We start from the raw sequence: 19,706 nt of genomic DNA on the forward strand, positions 1-19,706 counted from the left end.
GAAGAAAATATTGGACCAGATGAACATCTGTGGTAAGAGCTGAAACTCGCAGTGGAACAGTTTGCTAAAGTAGGACACACTACCAGCTGAGAAGTGCAGAGGTCTCACTAAGAGCTACAGAAAGCACTTGATTGAAGTGACTGCTTCAAAAGTTTGTGCTATAAAACGATTTTGGTCACATCTGTACCTGTTTAATCACATGAAAAGACTGACAACTGACAAGTGCACCTGTATTGTTTTAGATAGACAGGCACAGGATCTTCTCTGCTGCCATGTTACTGAACAGAGCTACTGATACTAGTTCATATGCCCCCCCACAAAAAGCACCCTCACAAGTAAGTGAAATAGTCCTACTTGAATAATCAGTTATGAACATCAAAGGTACTGTAGAAAAGGTTGTGTGAATATCTAAAAGGGGGTGAATCAAGGGCAACTTTGCTTTTTTGTTGATACTTGAAGACATCTCACCTCTTACCCAACAGGCTTCCTGTGGAGAGGAGTGGAGAGAACTGACTTCCTCAGTTCTAGGTGGGGACCACAGCTCTAAGTCAAAACACACATACATGAGTAACATCAGTAACATCTGTTTGAAGAGCATATTGTTCACACAGAAGAGACTGCACCTGAAGAATTCATTACAATGATTTATTATTGTTTCATTTTACTGAACCAACAATGAATAGACCTTAAAGTAAATACCTTTATGTTACAGTACATGCCACTGCCTTTTTTGCACATATAAAAATAGAAATCATTTGCTTCTAGAAATTGAGATTCAAGACCAAAATTGGAAGTGTCCAGCTCAATTAAAGATACTAAAAGGTCACTTTATAGCATCATGTATATATATATATATATAATGTGAGCATTCCACACAGCAGTACTACAGCTGCCAGCACTAATGTTAATGTCACACCTAATCCATATCAACAGGAAAGCAGTTTATATTTACCAAACTCCAAATGAAACACTTCTAACACAAATGCAGCGTCAAAGACAGATGCTAAACTTAAATTCCTCTTTAAAAGCCATTGTGCAGAGTCACCACAGTAAAATATTGACATCTCATAGTCTCAGTCAAAGGAAAATAAAAACACACAATGGATTCTGAAATGATTGCAAACTGTGTGATAAAGTGCAGCACAACAAAACATTTGCATGATAAAAACAACATAATCTGTACTTGACTCTTACTGTCCAAAAAAAATAAATAAATAAAATGAACTTAAACTTAAACATCTAAGATCTCCCCGTTAGAACTTTAAGAAAAAGAATCCATCAGAGAATGTGTCAGTTTTCTCTGGCAGTGAGAAATACTTTTTAAAGAATGGCTGGGGCTTGCTTCAGTCATTATAAATATTCTAACAGCTTTTAGTTTATGGAGAGGTTGGAACATCCTTTAATTTTTTAAATCTTTAGCTATAATGGTTTTGTTCTTTAGTAGGTCTAGGAATGAGATATTGGGAGTACAACAATGTGGGGATGCTGATTTTACATCATCCCCACATTTTGGTACATGTTGCTTTCTTGTCAAGAGTTAGAAGAGAACTCTTCCTGGTGTCTTAAAGTTGACAAGCAGTAGAGACTGTAGGAATCGACTACCTGGCCAAGAGACAGTTCCAACTGTAGTTTTTACAATTAGTTTTTTGTGCATATAAAACAGCTGAGATATATCTTGTTAACTGGTGAACTACATAGGCACTGGTAGTGAATTCTTTTTACCTATAGACAGAGCCAGGGTTGCTGTTTCCCCATTTCCAGTTTTTATGCTGCATCTCCTGGCTCTGGCTTAATATCTATCACACAGACATGACAGTGGTATAAATGTTCTCATCTACGTCTCAGCAAGAAAGCTAATAAACGTATTAACAACATGTTAAACTATTCCTGTTCATTTTTATTGTAAATTTGCTTGTTTAATCAAGATAAGTTCATTTCTATGTCTCGTTGTGTTTGCAATATTTTTGTGGGGTCAAGAGACACAAACCAATCACATGAAGTCTGTTCTAAGTTTACAAGGGCACAAGAACAACTGGTGGTGTATATAAAGATCTAGCTTGTGCTGTGCTCTTCATACAGTGAAACTCTCAATAAGACACTAAACCCCAACCTGATCCTAAAAAAATGTTGATTTCAAAAGCACATATTCAGTGATTATTTACATTATAACTTGGGGATATTATGTTAATACACATTTGATGTTGCTGTTGCTGTATATTTTAGACGATGTAATCTGGGCTAAACAGCCACTGTGGCCAAAAGTGGTAATCACAGGTTGGTGGCACACTACATTTTATTTCATTTAAGAAAACTCTCAGTTGCTTTAAAGACATCATTAGAGTAGCCACCTACAGCAGGAGTCACAATATCCAACAATACACCTCACATCCCTCTATTGCCACAGTGAGCACTTCACTCTCCACATAAGTGTCAGAAGTAATAATATGGAAAAACGTTTAGCTTAATGGCCAATCAGAGCTCCTTCTGCAACCCTGTGACTTCTTATCCATAGAGATAACTGCAGATACTGTGTATGGGAAAGCTGAAACAAAAGCCAAAGCAAACAAACTCAAAACCTATTTAAAAAAGCAAGCAAGATCAAAGTGAGAGTGACTCAGGGTGCAACTTCCTACTCAGCTCCTACATGGAGTTAGAATACAGTCAAGAATCAAAGGAGAGCAGAGCCTTTTTCAGTACCAGTATCAGTATCAACACAAGACCCTTTCACCTCTTCAAGTCCCTGTCTCTCTTAAGCTGAATGTTCCCTGACTAAACTGTTTCAGTTAGTTAGGTAACCTGAAAAGATGAGAAGTTATTTAAATCATGTGAAGAAACTTTATCTAAATTGCTGAACAAATGATTTTTGTTAGGGTAGAGATGCTTTCTGTGCACAGATTATTTTACATTTAAAACTGCACATATGCAAAATGCCAGCAGTCATCTTGTTTTAATACAAGTACAGTCCTACAGTCCCCATTAACATCTATCAGTAGCTTCCTTGAAATGAAAAGCTGTTTTTCTGTCAATTATACACTGTTCTTCAGTTGGCGAGTAGCTGTCAGAATTGTAAAGGGCTAAAGATCCACAAGATCATTTTATTTCTTTCAGCGCTCTCTTTTAACATTAGAGGAAATGATTACATTTCCATGATGTAACTTTAACCTTCAGGGTAAAGAAGCAAGACAGGACCAAACCAGATATCTGTAAGTTACTGAGTTTGTGTGTAAAGTCATTCCTAAGGTCTTATTAACTACTAGCTACTTTCGAAACTAGTGATTTACCAAAACAGGTTGCACCATTAGAACATAAGCAATGTCTTAGCTGATGATGTAAAAAAATCAGTTGCTAGAAAACACCTGTAGTTCTGTCTAGTCAAAAGCAATCAGTTATGTAAAAGCTTTTAGTCAGACAATATCAGCATAATGCTTTGTAATTTAAGCTGTATTATTTTTGTGAGATGGAATTTAAAATCTTCTCAGTGTAACTCACCAGTAAACCTGTTTACCATATTACTTCTTTTACTTTCATTATTAACACGCTAATGTTTGCTTTGTCAGTTATGGGGTTTATCATTAACAAAAACTTTCTCTGTAAGAATTAAGTGTGGTGCAGCCCATTTTTAGTTGGCTAAGATGGAACTTTCAGAGAGCCAGCGCCACTGCACTGTAGCACACCACAAAGGCCATACATTAGGTAAGCAACTGTTGCACTGCCACTGAGAAAACCTCATCGAGACCTAAATGATTGAGCTTAACAGGCAACAGCAAAAAAAAAAGTGAGATTAGAAGGCAAGAAACATAAAAGGTCGCCTTTAGCTGTTGTTAATAGTTGTTAATGGCTGTTAATAGAATAGAGACGGGTAAGAGTGAGCAGCTGATTAGCAGCATTACAAGCCGCTGACGATCAGTCGGCTCAAATATTTCTATAAATCTGTAGAATCTAAGGATGTCACACAAGCACATTGTGAATTTCCAGAAGGCCGCTTTTCCAGTTTAAACACTTGTAGTTGAAGCCTCACTTTTTATGTGGTAAACTCTCCTCTCCTGAAAATGGATTTGACTTCTTTTGGGCTCAGAAAGGTAGTACACAGCCAGTACTGTTTGACAATTCACAGGAGGACATCTTAAAAAGAGAAAAAAGTCCTGGGCTTTGTCCAGACTGTCTAAAATGTCACTTTGATCTGATTTCACATCTGTAATTCAAAGGAATCCTTAGAGGATTATCTATCAGCTCACTCTAGAAATGTAACACTAAAAATCAATGAAAACACATCTAATAAAAACATCTTAAAAAAATACAATCACATTGCTACAATATCACCTCAATCTGATGAAGGGTGCCATTCGAGGCAAATCGACAATGGGAAAAGAACCACAAGGGCATTCCCATTAAAGTCCAAATATTTCCCCCACAGATCTGAAAATGTCCCCTTTAGAGACACTCAGTGTGACCTAAACAATATCTCACAACAAACATTCAAAGGGAAGCACAATCTGAGGTAAAAGCTATTCTCCACTGACCTGACTTCATCTCAAACATTTTCAACCTAAAATGTCAGCTGCGTTGAAGACAAAAATGGACAAAAATGGACAAAAATGGACATGATGGACAGTCAACTAGGTTGTGGTTCTGCTGAGCTTCAATCATGCTGACAGTTTTTACTGGTTGGCTAACAGCCTTGTTCAGAAATTAAGTGGAGACTCTTGTCTTCACTCTTCAAGGACTTCAAGAGTATTAGAATGCAGTCAAAAGTTTACAAGCTGTGTTTGAAGTAGACAGTCGAGCAGAGAGGAAACAGAAAGGTTTCACCACAGGAGCTGGTGTTAGCTCCCAGTGCTGGGCAGAGTCAGCTCCACTGATCCCACAGCAGTGCCAGCTCTATGAGGAGGTGCTGTAGGAGGCAGTAGATGTGCTCCTGCCTGCCTTGCGTTCATAGTTCACAAGTCTCTGCCCAACTAAGTATCTGGAAGAGAAACAGGAAAGACAGTTCTTTAGAAATAATTTTACAAGGATTCACATTCACACAACTTTATTTTACCAATGATTTTTCAGTAGCTTAGTTTTATGTGTTTCATTCTCAGAGAGTAAGAGGGTATTTCTGCTCTTTAGTCTAATTCTTGCAACATTATACCTCCATCAGACACAAGGATTTCATGTTACATGCCACTGAACAAAATGCCACATGAATAAGGTAAATTAAAATCACTGATACAATGGTAATGAAATTAAAATTACTTCACATATAATGTAATAACATGTGACACATTGTAGCCTCTTACAGCTGCTATTAGGTTGGGGGAAAAAAAAAAAAACAATATATGCTGTGAGACTACAGAAATTCATCAACCATTGGATGTTGGGCCGTATCATTAATATCAAAATAGATAGATCACTTCACGCAATAAAGCAAAACAGTGAGTAAAGCCTCATTCAGACTGGATTTATTTCTCTATGGGAGATAGAGTGATATTAACATCTGTGCGGGTCAGTGATTTGAATCATGTTCAGAATGTGAATTACAGCCAAAATTAGCTTTGACAATTCTGGTGACATCTTTGTATTTAAAAATGAGTCTCTGAGGGGTTTTTTCAGCTGGAATCATGGAATTAGCTCAGAGTGGCATTTGACATGACTATGAGAACAAGAGTCAGATGTTTTTGCTAATCAAAACAGTACAGAGTTACAATATTATAGACATTTTTGTTTAGTACTGAAATATCCCAAAATTTCACTATAGTATTGTGAGAATATTTGCCACGTAAGTTTAAAATGACTGAATCAAATTCAGTGGTGTACTGACTTGTCATTTTTGATGTGTTCGTATAATGCGCTTGAACTGCCTTATCTGGAAGGACAGAATGGCCAACAGTATGACCACCATCAGCAGGAATGGATAGATCCTTCTCTCCACCAGTGTCTGCATCTCTGGCTGCACACCTACAGAGGGAAGGAGGGAGGAAAGAAAGAGAAAACAGAGTAACCACTGGAGCAGAATCTCCTGTTACTGAGCATGCATGCCTGCGATGTCTTGTCTGTAGGAACTGACAGACTGGAGAGAGCAGGTGTATGACAGGAAGCAAAAGACTTTTTATTATTATATTAAAGTATGGCATGATGTAGAGTTGAGGGAAGACAAACCCAGATGCAGTTTGGCTTGCACAATGACTAAAATTCTAATTTCCATAAGGGCTGGGAATTCTTAATTGACTACTTGTTTAAATTCAAGTGTTGTCCTTGTCAACACTTAAAAAAGAAAAAAAAGTCAAATTGGTGCCTGGGGTAGGCTTTGCATAAAAAGCACTGCTCAGATAAGCCTTGTGTCCAAATTAGTAAGGATCTGCCTATGCTGTGTCCTGATGATATCTAAGGGTGTCTGTTACCTCTGTGTCTGGATTGTATCTGCTACAGTATCTAATTCAAAGGAACCAGTTCTAACAGTATAAAGAACTCATAGTGGTTTATTATAAAAGGCAGTAAGCATTTCAGACAGGAGGGTATGGTTAGGCTAAAAACATGCAGCTAAAAAGTACAGTTGGAGGGCAGCTGTGCATTATTTGTTGAGTCAAACAAATCCAGTTCTGAGCTGTTTAACAGTCTAGTGTGTAAACATTGTAAATGACCAATGGATATTACAATCCTAGAGAACAACAGGGTAAAAGGAGGACAAATGATTCTGTGTGTTCCCCCCCAAAAAGTGATGCTTGTTAGTACCAGAAAATCCATGTTCACCCCAGACACATGACCATATATACAGACTTACCAAGCAGTGGTGTAATGCCTTTAGAAATGGTGTAGGGCACAGAGAGAGACAGAAGCAGGACGCAGATGACTGGAGCAGCCAGCCTTCGTAAGATGAAATAGAGGTCGATGTTTCTGATACCATTTGCATATACCTAAAGCAGCAAGAGGAAAGAGATGACAGCTTTATTATACATTCCAGTATCAGCTCAGTTTTTTAAACAAATTACCCAAAATAAAAGTTAGATCAGTTCTTAGAGTACGCTTCTATATGAAGGTTTTGAACAGCTTCCACTGTACTTGGATCATTTAAAGAGATATTTCTAGACATGTTTAGTCATGTTTTCAAAGTATTTAACAACAGTGGTCCCATGAAGTTAGATAGATATGCGACTGACCTGCTCGATGACAGTTTTGAGCCACCACTGAGGGCCCATCAGTGTGATGGCAGCAATGATTTTAGCATGGAGCACGCCAAGCGCCCAGTCCTGCCACACAGACATCAACTCATTAACAACCAAGACACAATGAGGTCCAGTCTCAAAACTTCACCATCTGTTCAGTATCAGCAGTTTCTGCAAAACTGTATGCTGAAATATTCCATACTACTGTCATTAGACATGAGGTTCAGTATATGCAAAAACAATACGTAGCCCTACTGACAACACGTGCGTGTACCAAAACAGTTTAATGATGAATATATAATATATGGTTTCTCAGATGGGAACAATCAAGCAGTGTGTGTGATTTTATCACTTGCACATATACAAACTCCTTGGTCCTACCTGCCAGGGATAGAAGAGTGGTGTCTGGTCCAGTGGGACTCTGAGAGGAGCGACAATGACCAGCTCAAACAACAGGCCCAACAGCAAAGGTATTGCCCCGGCTAACAGCACAGCCACCACAATGGTCTTTAGGATCTGTTTTCAACAAGATAGCATATCAGAATAGAACAGTTTTCCACTCATTAAAGTAGGAGCTTCATTTTTGCCATTGGCTGGGAAGACTGCAGAGACATTAACATTACCATGAGTGTCCACTCGTGGACTTTGAGCATGATGACAGTCCGTCCCTGAGGCATCCAGGACAGCATCACTGTGGCAGCCCGAATAGACAGCCAGCAGACGTACAGACCACTGGCTGCTGTGTATAGCTCATGAACCATGGCACTACCCATCCAGAAAGACATCAGCCAGCGGCCCACACACACTGGGAGAAGAGGAAGAGGAGGACAGGTAAGAATAGAGGTGAGAGGAATAACTGAGAGCAGAGAAGAGCGACGGTAAAATGCAGAGGTTGCCTGCTTGTGGCCACAACTTACCTGGCACTGTTAGGCAGAGTAGACTAGCCAGTAACAGCGTCACACACATGAAGACAACCAACAGGATAATCTAAACATGCAAACACACACGAAAGAATAAAAATAATAAGTTGTACAGGAAATGTTAACAGAGGCACATGCTTCAACAGTGAGAGCATGATATGAAGAACCATAACAGTAACAGTCACCTTGAGGGGAAAGTTGATAGGCCGGTGGTATGGCTGGAAACCCACAGGACCACCCTGCTGCAGAATAGCCTGATGGGCAGCGTGTAGCCCCTCCCCCAGGCCAGGGATCCGATTGTTGTTATGGCGACCAGGAGGATTGTTGTTTGGTTGGTTGTCCTCGTCTTCGTGGTCCCCGAGCAAGTATGAATGAAGGTCACTGTGGGGAGTGACTTGAGCAATTAGTTTGTCATTATGCCACTTCACAATCATTGTAATAAGACACAGGACACAAAGAGAAAACTATAATTTGACTTTTGACTAGCTATGTCATAGGAACACTGTGGTACTTTTTCTGTGTCCCAAACATTTGCAACAATTATGATAGATGAAAACTGTAAAAGTAACCAACTTATATTACATTTTTTCTGTCATTGTACCATTTTACATCTAAAGTTGTGTGTGTATGTGTGTGTCTCAAGCTTACAGCATGTATCCAGCTGTGAATGTCCAAGCGTGGACAAGCCGTTTGAGCCACTGGCGAGTGTGACCCTGCTCCAACAACGCTGGAAGAACAACCTGAAGTAACAATAGCTCCAATGACAGCTCGCTCACTGGGGCATCACTGCAGTGACAGGAAATAAACCACAGCTTGACACAATTCACATTCAGTTTATAATATACTATCCAAGAAATTAAAAGTGGCAGCTCAGTTTCTCTCACAGCAACCTTTGTATATGCTTCAATAGAGAACAGACTATATCACCCATAACTTCCATGGACATACAGAATTTTATGTGTTGTCATATGTACCTGTAAAGCATGACGTTGTAGGGAAGGAAGGTTGGGAAGAGCAGTTTAATAATTCTAATAGGAAGCCAAAGCATCAGCAATACTATGGAACCAAACACCACCTGGAAATATACAAACACACACATAAAGTTTTGTTAGACAGGTAGAATATCCACAAACATTGTCAAATGTTTTTACAGAGACTATTTCTTTAATAGAAAACAGATCCAATGAAAACTGTGGAATATCCAGAAATTGAAATGAGGCATGGTTTCTGGAAAGACACGTTGATTGCTAATTTCATTTTTAAATATTATCTTTCAGTGTTTGGAGCAACACAATTTAAATTCCATTCACACCCACTGTACTGGGAAAGATGGATATTTTAACATCTGGGAAAATGAAAACTGAACAATCTGCATGGCTACATATCATCAGAACGAAACCAGAGGGGTTTTTGTAATTTGGATGAGCTGTCCCTTTAAAGCACCACAATATGCAGTCTATATGTACTTATATCCATTAGGACTGTTTATGATTCTTCATATTTTTCATCTTCTTGAACTCTCTATAATTTACTATCTAATCAATTTTTTAATCTAATATGACAATGGTATTTTTAGGTAAAGAGAAATCTGATGTTGTTGTATGCTAGTGAGGATTAGGTTTGGTGGAAAACAGAAGAGGAGAATGCTTGACTGACCACAGAGAGGATAAACCTCCGGAGATGTCTGTAGATAGGCAGGTGGATCATCTCTTGGACTGGGTTGAAGTCTGGATCATTCAGGTTCCTCAGGAACCACAGCACACCTGGCCGGAGCACCTGTACACAAACAGTTTAACAGGTTGGACATCTAGAATATTATTGATGTTTTGTGAGCTCACAGTATGCCATTGTGACTGACTGAAGTCCTTCATGTTACCTCTCTAAGCAGAAGGATGAAAGAGGCAAAGTAGAAGACGTAGACCATGCCAACCAGCCAGTGGAGGAACATGGTGGTACCAGGAGCAGAGTCAAAACTCTGCTCCCTGTCTTTCAGAGTGGCATCAAACATTTCCTGCAGTAAACAAAGACCCAGATTTATTTTTATTTTTAGTTTTTATCTTCATCAAGTTTCTTCATCAGATTCATATACACTGTATCACTGTGATTGCGTTCAATCTGTTTGGTTAGTCATTAAGGCGTCAATATGTGATTGTAACAACAGGAACAACTGAGCTACTGCATAAACTGTCTTACCAGCGAGCAAATGTCAAGCCACCAACCACAAATCAGTGGGAACAAGCCTATCTCCATGACAACCAGCAGGGACACCTGGGACAAAAATACAAATTCGATTTAGTTTCTGTTTTCATAATATGTTGATGTAATCATAATTTTCTTAATTATTGTTCCATCTGAGTCTCGCTAGTTTGATAAAAACAAAAACAAAATAGATGTTTGAAACATTCCAGGCTTGCATCTCTGATTTACCTTGACAACAATGTAGCAGACACCCAGGAGGCGTCTGGACCTCTGGAACTTTACTAATGAAGCCAATGCCTGAAGGAGGCACAGTTAAGGACTGATACAAAATGTCAGATAAATAATATCAAGTCAGTATTTTAAGCTATCAATTTAGCTTTTTTAATATATGAACACATTGCATACAAGTTCTTGGAGTCAAACTGGGCCACTGACCTGACCTTCTGTGTTCTTTATGACTAGATAGCTAATATTTTATTAGGAATAAGGGGAATATGTTACAGAAAACAAACAAAACAACATATTAGTCTCATACAACTTACAAAAGTTTGAAATACAACAGCAATAAGCCAGTTGGTATGTGGGACATATTGTGGGTAATATTCTATACATAAGGTAATCTGATCAGTGCAGAGGATACATGGCAGACCATGAGAGCTCCAGCCAGGAGGATATACCCTAGTATGGTCGTGATGAGGCCATCAAAGTGTGAAGCTTTGATCTGCAATCATATATAATATCAAATAAATTCAATTACTGCATGATAAAAAAAACTGACAGGGAATTCAAACTGTCCCCTCAAACATTGCTGTGCACTTACATAGTCTTCAAAGCCCAGTCCAACCACTGAGAAATGGCCAATGTGATACGGACAAAAAGCTACAAGGAAACACAGAGGTTAGAGCAGAAATAGTAGTGTAGTTAAGTGTACAAGTCTTATACTGTCTGTCCATTAGTGAACTACAGTGATGCTTTATTACTCTGATATTAAATAAGGGTAAACTCCTCCACCTCTATCACACAAAAGACTAGATCATTTCTCAAAGATAATGACTATGTGTATGTCATGACTATACTGCAGGTATAACTTACCAAAGACAAGGATGAAGAGTGTGTTGAGAGACACCACCCAGAACACATGCTCCTAGAGAAGAGACACCGATATAAGAGGTTGCTCTGTCAATGTTACAATTGCTAGCCACAGTTGCAATACAGACAATGCATCTATCATATCAACATATAATTCCATTGAGGTTGTTAAGGAGAAATTTCAGTTTCATTTTTCATATTTCAAGTATATGTGGCTAGTGTGACTCTATGGGTCATGCTAACTTTTCACTTTGGGCCTCTACTGTACAGACTGGGGAAACAGGACATTCCTGTCACATTTCTGCCTCTATTTCAACCAGGCTGAAATATACCAGAACAGCCATTAAGACACACTCAAAATTGTGTACATAAGAGTGGAAAGTGTGTGTGTACACTTACCAAGAAAACTAGGGAACCATCCAGCCCCAGCATCTGGAATAAAAAGAGAGTAGTGTCATTGATCCCTTAATTGCACAAGGTAATACTACAATCAATTACTACAATCTACTGATACCACAAAGAAGAAATATATTGATCCCACCCCAGGTCAGCTTCTTACCTACGAATCATGTCCTACCTACATCACACCCCTTAATGACACAAGAAACAAACAAAAAAATTGATTCCTACCCTTTCCCAGGTCAGCTCCTCTGCTGCACGGTCCCACTCCAAAGCATTCCAGTTCAAATCTTCTGCAAAGGAGAATCAGAAACAATGGAAACAGTAAGGAACACCTCCAGTGTACGGTGACAATACTCCTCTGTAGCTCCATCACCATGTGGGTTGCTTTTCCAGGCTAGGGCTAAAGTTAATGCATTCCATTATAGGGAATGAAAACAGGTGTTACAGCATTTATGTCAACATTATTTAAGAGCAACATTTCACACAACAGGGAACCTGCAGTTATGGTTTAATCAGGCTGACAAAATATCCACATAAAACACATTCAGTGTCCATGCCACTTCTCAACTTATATATAATATTATCAGCCAAAAGAGAATGGTGTCAGTACTGAAAACTTTTATGTAAAAAGCTTGAAAACTACTATTTTAAAATGTATCAGAGTTGTGTGTTTTAATGCTCACGCTGACCTTGTCCTCCATTATTGGCATCAGCAGCATCCTCTTCCCTGGCTTCCTCATCCTCTTCCTCCTCTTCGTCTTCCTCCCCATCATCATCTTCATCATCATCAAGTTCAGCCCCATCTCCCTGGTTGCCAGCTTCATGCGGGTTGGCAGGAGCCAGCCCGTCTGCAGCAGGGTCTGCGGGGTGCTGGGCTGCTGCGGCGTCGGCAGCAGCCTGGGCATTGGCTGCAGCGTTACCACCAGGAACCTGTAGAATTATAATAAGTAACATTATAGTTCCCTGTTCTCAAACAGCAAAGTCTGCCTCTTATATTCTCATTAACCATACTCAGTTTTGGATTTGGCAATCAAGGACAGCTGGAAAATTACAACATTAGAAAAAAAACCATCAGCAACAGCCTTGTCACTCGTGTCTATGATATCTCAGGCCTGCACTGTATTGTATTGTATTGTATTGAATGCCCTGGGAAAAGATGAACTCAACTCTTATACAGTTAAGAACCTGTCAATGTGCCAGAGTGCACCAGTGGTAGAATAAATGTGGAATCCACTATACTGCCTGTCCTGATCTGAGTGCATCTAGAAAACAGTACCTATAGGGTCTTCAGCATAAATTGAGCTCACCTCATTTGCTGGTGCCGGGCCATTTGGCTGGTTGGGAACTAAAGGAGGTTGATTCTGCTCTAACCACTGAGGGGCACCACCATGGACAATCTGCTCTCTGAGCCACACCAGGCTGATGAAGGCACACAGCGTGCAAGTGACCACAAAACAACCCTGGAGACAATCAGCAAGCAGGTTTTGTCTGCGAGAAGAGATGACATGTCATGGATTGAGTATATTTTCCAATAATTTCAAACATAACTTTGATACAAAGAGCTGATCAGGGGGAAAGAAGAGATGACATGTGGATAGAAGGAACTAACATGAATAATAAGACCATGATCATCAATAGGATATTGACAATTTTCATGGAATTATTAAGAAAACTCCAGTGTACAAGATATGGTGAACACAAAGACCTGCAGTATACAGGAGCAGGACAAGAGTGATTCAAACTTACGTTGAAAGCATATCTAATGGCAGGGTAAGGAGAGAGCTCACAGAGCCGGTAAATAAACACTTGTAGATACGACCTGTTAGGAAACATAAAAAAAATGTCTATGTCAGAAACAGCACTGTGAGAATATGGTCTTTCACTGACAACTGGTGCGAAACCAAATTGAGACCTGACCTGAGACACAAGAGCCTGGCACCAAAAACAGATTGTGCTGATATAATTTACTTAAAAGTTAATTCTTCTGACTGAATCAGGTTTTTTTTAAGTAAAACTGCTCTTAGTAGGTTCATTTTAGACTGTTTTACCAATACCACAACTGTGGGAAAGATTGGCGAGCAATAGTCTTTGCCAGTAAGCACAACAAAAGCTTTGTTCCACTTGAGTAACAACAGTCATTTGTGACTTAAAACATTTGAGTTCATGTGTTGCTACAGCCTAGGCTGAATGGTTATATTAAAGTTTGTTTGTTATATGTTGCTCAACCATTCCATTCATTTAAATATGTTAAGTACTACTGAATATTAATTTTCTTTTCAGTTTTAGTGAGGGAATGCATACAATTTGTGCTAACAATGAGGAAACTGCTGATTAAATCTCCTTTTGTTTTGTTATTACAATGGAATGGAATGATGGGACTTACATGCTGTGAGAGGCACCACGCCTAGCCAGGCAAAGGCCACCAGTGTGTAGTGGAACCAGTATCTGATGGCTGTTCCAATACTGGTGACCAGCCCTGCAAAGATATCCTGGACAGGCAAGCGAGATGGCATGTCTGGAGAGTAGACTTAAGAAAAAACAAATTGGAGAAAGTGGAAGTGAGAAAGAGTCAGGGAGACATTCATAACTGGTTTACTTAGAGGAGCACATAACAAATTAATGAATTAGAAATTACTTACTGAAAAAAATGCATTTACTTACTTGGTGTAAATGCAAATCTATGTTTGCATAATTCACAGTATTCTTTTCTGCTATGTTTCAACCACTGCAGTAGGCTGTGAAAATAACCAGACAACCAGTGAGTTTCTCCTTTTTGTCCAATGCAAACTTGATATCACTCACACAAAAATCACACAACTTTTCCATGATTCTTCACAAATGAAACGTGAATGCTACCTTGTTCAACAATATTTTCTGTTTCAATTTGTGTCTAGCTGTAAATATTGTTTGTTACATTCATGTAAGGGGATCTTTTTGTTAAAACTGCAGCTATTTGCTAACTAAAGAATTTTTTCCACATGTTAGAAAACCTTTCAACAACACAATTCCAACCAGTTCAACACAGGAAAACAGGTATCATTCTAACTGTAACCATAAAGAAACAATTTTTAAGGGAAAGGAGAGAAAATAATGGATATTGCATATTTTTACATTTACACAACTTGGTCACTGAACATACCATTCCTGATGGATAAACTTGATGCTGCCAGTGCAGACACAGGGGTGGTAGAGCGGCTTGTCCTGGGTCCCCTCTGATCGACAGACCCGGCAGATGTCCGCTGTACAGTAGGCACACAATAACATAACATTACGAAAACATATTTTTATGCGTTGTAGATTTAATTTGAAATGAACGTTTTTGCATCAGTCTGCACTCAAGAACTGAAATGATAAAAACATGTTTAAAACTGTCCAATAATTTCACCAAACAAGATGTACCTGACCACAGTTTGTAATGCCATTGCAAAGGGTCAGAATACTTTGGTAAAAAAGAGATTTCAGTTTTAGATGTTTTCACTTTTTCAATATGTTATATTTTCATATTTTCATTATGGATTACTGAATGAAGATAAGCAAAAATGCCTATTTTATCCATGTAAAATTAAATCTACACACAGTGCACTAAAAGTGAAGGGGTCTGAATACTTTCTGGAGCCACTGTATTTCTTTTAACTTGGCACTTCTAGTCATTTCATTAACCGGTCATCTATTTATCTTGATCCACACCCATGATACACCATTAAATATAATGCTAGATATAAAAAATGTAAACTATGTGCAAACTTCCCACAAAAATTAATACCGTGATGATTCAGAATTTGAAATTCTGGCACATTTGGTATAGCATGTTATCTTCAGTGAATAGGACAGGTCATACACTGACAGTAATCCTTGGATTACCTGTGTTCACTGGATGACCAAAATAACAGAACTATAATTAGCCCAGGATGCAAGAGCATAACGCAAGTTATGATACTCAAAGTACTTCTTGATGAATGCCTGTATATGTATAAACGTTTAGCTATATTCAAAATATGAACAACAATATCACAATTTGAGACAAGTTAATGGCTATTCCCTTTCCAGTAGCATGTACAGCCCTTAGAGAAACTGTTTTGGGGGTAGTCGTCTAACGTTACATTAACGCTACATTAACGCTAATTACAATGAGAAATATATTGAAGATGTTAGACTTATTCACGATATATTGTCTTTGTCATAAATCTGTGTAACGGATAACGAGCCTTGTCAATTGGGAGGGCTGACCGGTGTGTGAACGTATTGTCAGCTAGTTATCATACTGTACGTAATGTTATGATAACGGGTGCACAAAACTTATTAAACGAGAGCTTGTAACTAGAGAACTGGCCAGGATACATATCCCTTCAATGTCACATGGCTGTCGTTTGGGATTTTTACCGCTATAACTCACTCGTGGTAAATGTAGCGTTGGTATTTAAGAAAGCAAAACAACAGAAACCTCACGTTTATTCACAACAGCTGATGGCTAACGGATGTAAGCTAATGCTAGTTAGCAGGCTAGCTAACGCTAATTGGCTAACGGTTTCTTTAATTCTAAAGAGCTTTTGTCGAAGCTGAAGACAATGTGACATCGGTCATTGTTACTGACAGCAATTAACAATGAGTTCAAATCGATTTCAGGCATTATTAGTATGAGCGGTTTTACCAGTTAACAACAATTAGGGCAATCAGGTTTTAACATTAGCTACCTTCCTCAGCGGTGTCCATCTTGACTTGCTGCTTAGGCAGCTCTGCTCCACAGTAATAAGGCTAGTCAGTCAGTATTAAAGCGTTACCCGCTGGCTATCTACGTGTAAACATTTAAAATTAGTGTTTAGTTCAAGTTGCAATTATCTTTGACGTGAGCATGCGTTTTAAAATGAAATAAAGCATTTTCAAATTATACTACATCAGCGAGCGATCAGGACATTTGGACAAACTCAATGCAACATGTGATTGTGTGATGTTTTCACCACCTGGTGGCGCCCAAGCGCAATCAGCCAGCTCGACGATTTCACATTGATTTTATTGAGAAATACACATGTGGTACCATTCAAACTAATGTGGTGAATAATATTCCATCAGACAGACTTATTACATTTATCAGCCTCTTGCCAACACCTTTATCTGTTAAGAAAGGATAAAGTGATTCCATACACTGTATAAACACTGTAACTTGCACTGCTACTTCTTTGACATAATCAAGTTATGCAGTGCAATCATTCATGGCCAGTATCACTTTTTCCACTCAGTCACCATCATTGTGTCAAATATGAAATGTCTGTGTCCATGATCTTATGAATACCATCATGAAATAGCCATCTGAATAAAGGCCTTTTAACTTTTTAGCCAGAAGAGTGCCTTGGATTTTTTCCTTTTGGAACCTTTGTGTTCCTCACTCAAGAAACCGTTCACCATACTTCGTCTGAACGTCTGATCACTCCTAGGCAATCTTTTTTTTCTTGTGAAATGATTGTTTGATCTTCCAGCCCGCTTAAGGTATGACTGTGCAGGTTTCTTACTGTTTTACTGCTAAATCTCATCTAATTTAGACAGTGATGTGACAGGGATTTTTAAAAAGAACTTCAGTCTTTCTCAGCCATTTCAGTCCATCCCAGAGTAGAAAGTATGTGGATTAAAAAAAAAAAAAAACAGACAGACAGTTCATCAAAGGATTACAATGCCTGATGACAACTTAACAACAACATCTGAGTGAGCACTTATGTTTGTGAATCTGTTGTGTCCTCTGGTGCTGACATTGTCTTTCTTGTCACTACTTGTTGCAGTTGTGATTTGAATGCCTTTGCGTCATACACCCATACAGTGTCTATGCCCTCCCCTGCAGTATGTTCAGGGACCCATGTAGGGAAGGGGAAGCGACAGGCCACCACCTTGGCTGTGCTCGGCAACTCTTTTGCCAGCTTCAGCTCCAGCTGGTCCATCTGTAGATACAGAAACAATCAGGATATCATATTAGTAAAAATGTGGGATTCTGAAAACTTACATGGCAAGATCAAATATAATGCTATATCCAAGAATGGTACAATTCTCATCAAGAATGGCAAATTTCTTCATTGAAACATGCATACTGTACTGCCAAGCTTTGATACTGTCTGTTTCTTATGGAGCAAACCAGCCAAGGAGCTTAGCCAACAACAATAAGTTGGAGTGTAACTGAGGGCTAATAGAACAGTTAAAAAGCTAGAGCTAGTTACTTTATTATTTAAGTAACCTAAATTGGCACACATGGCATAAATTATATTCTAATAAAAATGCGATATTTAAAAATAAATTGCAGGAGGACAAATAGAAGAACTCACCATTTGAGGGACTCCAAATATGACAACATTGGAGTACTGAGCAAAACTGACCTAAAAAAAAACAATCAAATAAATAATGGGAGTGACATTGTGAAAAAAAAAAGTCTTTTCATTTTCTTACACTAAGAAATAACAGCTAGTGTTTGCACGTTTGTGTCTGTAACAAGAAGATACTTATTTCCAGAACACTATACAACATACTTTATTAAACTAATCAGGTATCACTGACCTTCCACAAGTCTGAGATGTGGAAGGACGTGGAGTGGTGGACTCCCTCTCTCCATGCCTTGTAGCGAGAGTACCATACCAGCCAGGGGTTCAGCTCAAAGCCTGATGCCTGAAACCCATGCCTGGCTGCTGCAATCACCTGCAAGTAGAAGTAGAACAAAGGGAAAAATACACATTATTTGCAATAATGTATTAACAGCAACTGTAGCAGCAACTGGATGTCAAGAAAGTCACCGTCTGGTCGGTAGTGAAACATTTTCCCCCCACTTAGGTTTTCCTGTTTCTGAAGTGGTGCTTTTTCAGACACATGAAAACGACATGGATTAATATATGAAAGCAACAGAGCCAACCAGAAAACACACATGATAAACTTTGCTTCGCTGGAGGTGAGATGAATGAGATGTAGATACATTTCTTTAGTGTTCAAACAACAAGACAACTATCTGCCTCTGTGATATCATTGACCCTGGCACAGCAGAGAGAGGCTGTCTTTTAATAGCAGTTCAGTGGCAGTGAAAACAGCATAACTTTATTGTTCCATAAGGAGGTTAGAGGTCCAAAGAGAAACACTGGAGCTGGGAGGGATTCACGTGACTTGCTGATGGGCACTGCTTACATGGCAGGTTTGAACCAAGACCCTCCTGCTCAAATCCTCTGACAGCCACTCTTCTATCTCAAAATGTGACACTGAAATTAGTTTCACTGAGGTACATGCTGTGGAGATGAATAACGTGTGTTGTACCAAGAGGACAGAGAGGAACTATGTAACTGTACAGGTAAACTGAGGTGTGCAGTAAAACAATTATGTCACCACCATCAGTTTTTCTTTAGCAGTGGTTCTGCTTATCTTGGTGTTGGGCAAAAAGACTTTTAATGCTCCTATACCTATAGGGTGTAGACAACACTTACTATCCTCCCATCTCCACTCCCAATGTCCACCAGCGTCCCTGACCTGGCCCGTAGCACCTTGAGTACATTCTCCACCTGAGCTGTGGTCGCTGGGACAAACGGGAGGCAGATTTTTCTCAGAGCAGGGGCTACAAACGGGGCGGCCACTGCGTACAGGGCGACTAGTGACCCTCCCACCACCCCTGTGACGATGAGACCGAGTCGGCTTCTGCTCCTGCTCTCCCTGACATTACTCTGACCCGTCTGAGCGGAGTCCAGGAAAAGCTCTTCTTGTGACATGACGCTGGTTTTCATGAATAAAGTCACGTATTATACCAACAAACAGCACGCGCTCATTATGCTCAGTCAAAAGCGCGGAGACAAATGTTGACAAACCGAGGAATGAGCCACTAAACTCTTCTGCCTATGTTATCCTGTCATCCGTGCATTTTGAACGATGACCTGTGCAGTCCTCTTAAATGCCCGAGTGGATGAAAAAGGTTAGTTGACAATGGTTCCGCGCTTCCTTCTTTCCA

General features: G+C 39.3%; 2 protein-coding genes across 2 annotated transcripts; both read right to left on the reverse strand.

Moving 5' to 3' along the window:
* Positions 1 to 631: 631 nt before the first annotated feature.
* On the reverse strand, positions 632 to 16,680 carry LOC108896655 (E3 ubiquitin-protein ligase MARCHF6). Its single transcript, XM_018695877.2, has 26 exons — positions 16,444 to 16,680; positions 14,892 to 14,991; positions 14,414 to 14,487; positions 14,136 to 14,279; positions 13,499 to 13,571; positions 13,060 to 13,240; positions 12,442 to 12,682; positions 11,981 to 12,042; positions 11,750 to 11,782; positions 11,354 to 11,405; positions 11,082 to 11,140; positions 10,902 to 10,982; positions 10,490 to 10,558; positions 10,256 to 10,330; positions 9,939 to 10,073; positions 9,719 to 9,838; positions 9,037 to 9,137; positions 8,711 to 8,848; positions 8,248 to 8,443; positions 8,060 to 8,129; positions 7,766 to 7,947; positions 7,524 to 7,658; positions 7,137 to 7,226; positions 6,761 to 6,893; positions 5,801 to 5,937; positions 632 to 4,963 (listed from the first exon to the last, which is right to left on the reverse strand). Exons 1-25 carry the CDS (start codon positions 16,460 to 16,462, stop codon positions 5,804 to 5,806), a joined length of 2,697 nt encoding a protein of 898 aa, XP_018551393.1. The 5' UTR covers positions 16,463 to 16,680; the 3' UTR covers positions 632 to 4,963; positions 5,801 to 5,803.
* Positions 16,681 to 16,741: 61 nt separating this feature from the next.
* atpsckmt (fATP synthase c subunit lysine N-methyltransferase) lies at positions 16,742 to 19,651 on the reverse strand. The gene is made up of 4 exons (XM_018695879.1): positions 19,192 to 19,651; positions 18,284 to 18,421; positions 18,055 to 18,105; positions 16,742 to 17,676 (listed from the first exon to the last, which is right to left on the reverse strand). The coding sequence occupies exons 1-4, from the start codon at positions 19,483 to 19,485 to the stop codon at positions 17,455 to 17,457; spliced, it is 705 nt and encodes a 234-aa protein (XP_018551395.1). The 5' UTR covers positions 19,486 to 19,651; the 3' UTR covers positions 16,742 to 17,454.
* Between the last annotated feature and the right edge of the window lie 55 nt (positions 19,652 to 19,706).

Source organism: Lates calcarifer, linkage group LG4 (genome assembly GCF_001640805.2).
Source record: "Lates calcarifer isolate ASB-BC8 linkage group LG4, TLL_Latcal_v3, whole genome shotgun sequence".
NCBI classification, from domain to species: domain Eukaryota; kingdom Metazoa; phylum Chordata; class Actinopteri; family Centropomidae; genus Lates; species Lates calcarifer.

Coding starts and splice junctions, on each gene's coding strand:
- LOC108896655 (XM_018695877.2), bottom strand. Junction 11,141..11,353: donor ACTCTTCATCCTTGTCTTTG/GTAAGTTATACC, acceptor GTTTCCTTGTAG/CTTTTTGTCCGTATCACATT. Junction 9,138..9,718: donor GGAGGTTTATCCTCTCTGTG/GTCAGTCAAGCA, acceptor GTATATTTCCAG/GTGGTGTTTGGTTCCATAGT.
- atpsckmt (XM_018695879.1), bottom strand. CDS start 19,485: ATGAAAACCAGCGTCATGTCACAAGAAGAGCTTTTCCTGGACTCCGCT. Junction 18,106..18,283: donor ACATCTCAGACTTGTGGAAG/GTCAGTGATACC, acceptor GTTTTTTTTTAG/GTCAGTTTTGCTCAGTACTC. Junction 17,677..18,054: donor TATTTGGAGTCCCTCAAATG/GTGAGTTCTTCT, acceptor CTGTATCTACAG/ATGGACCAGCTGGAGCTGAA.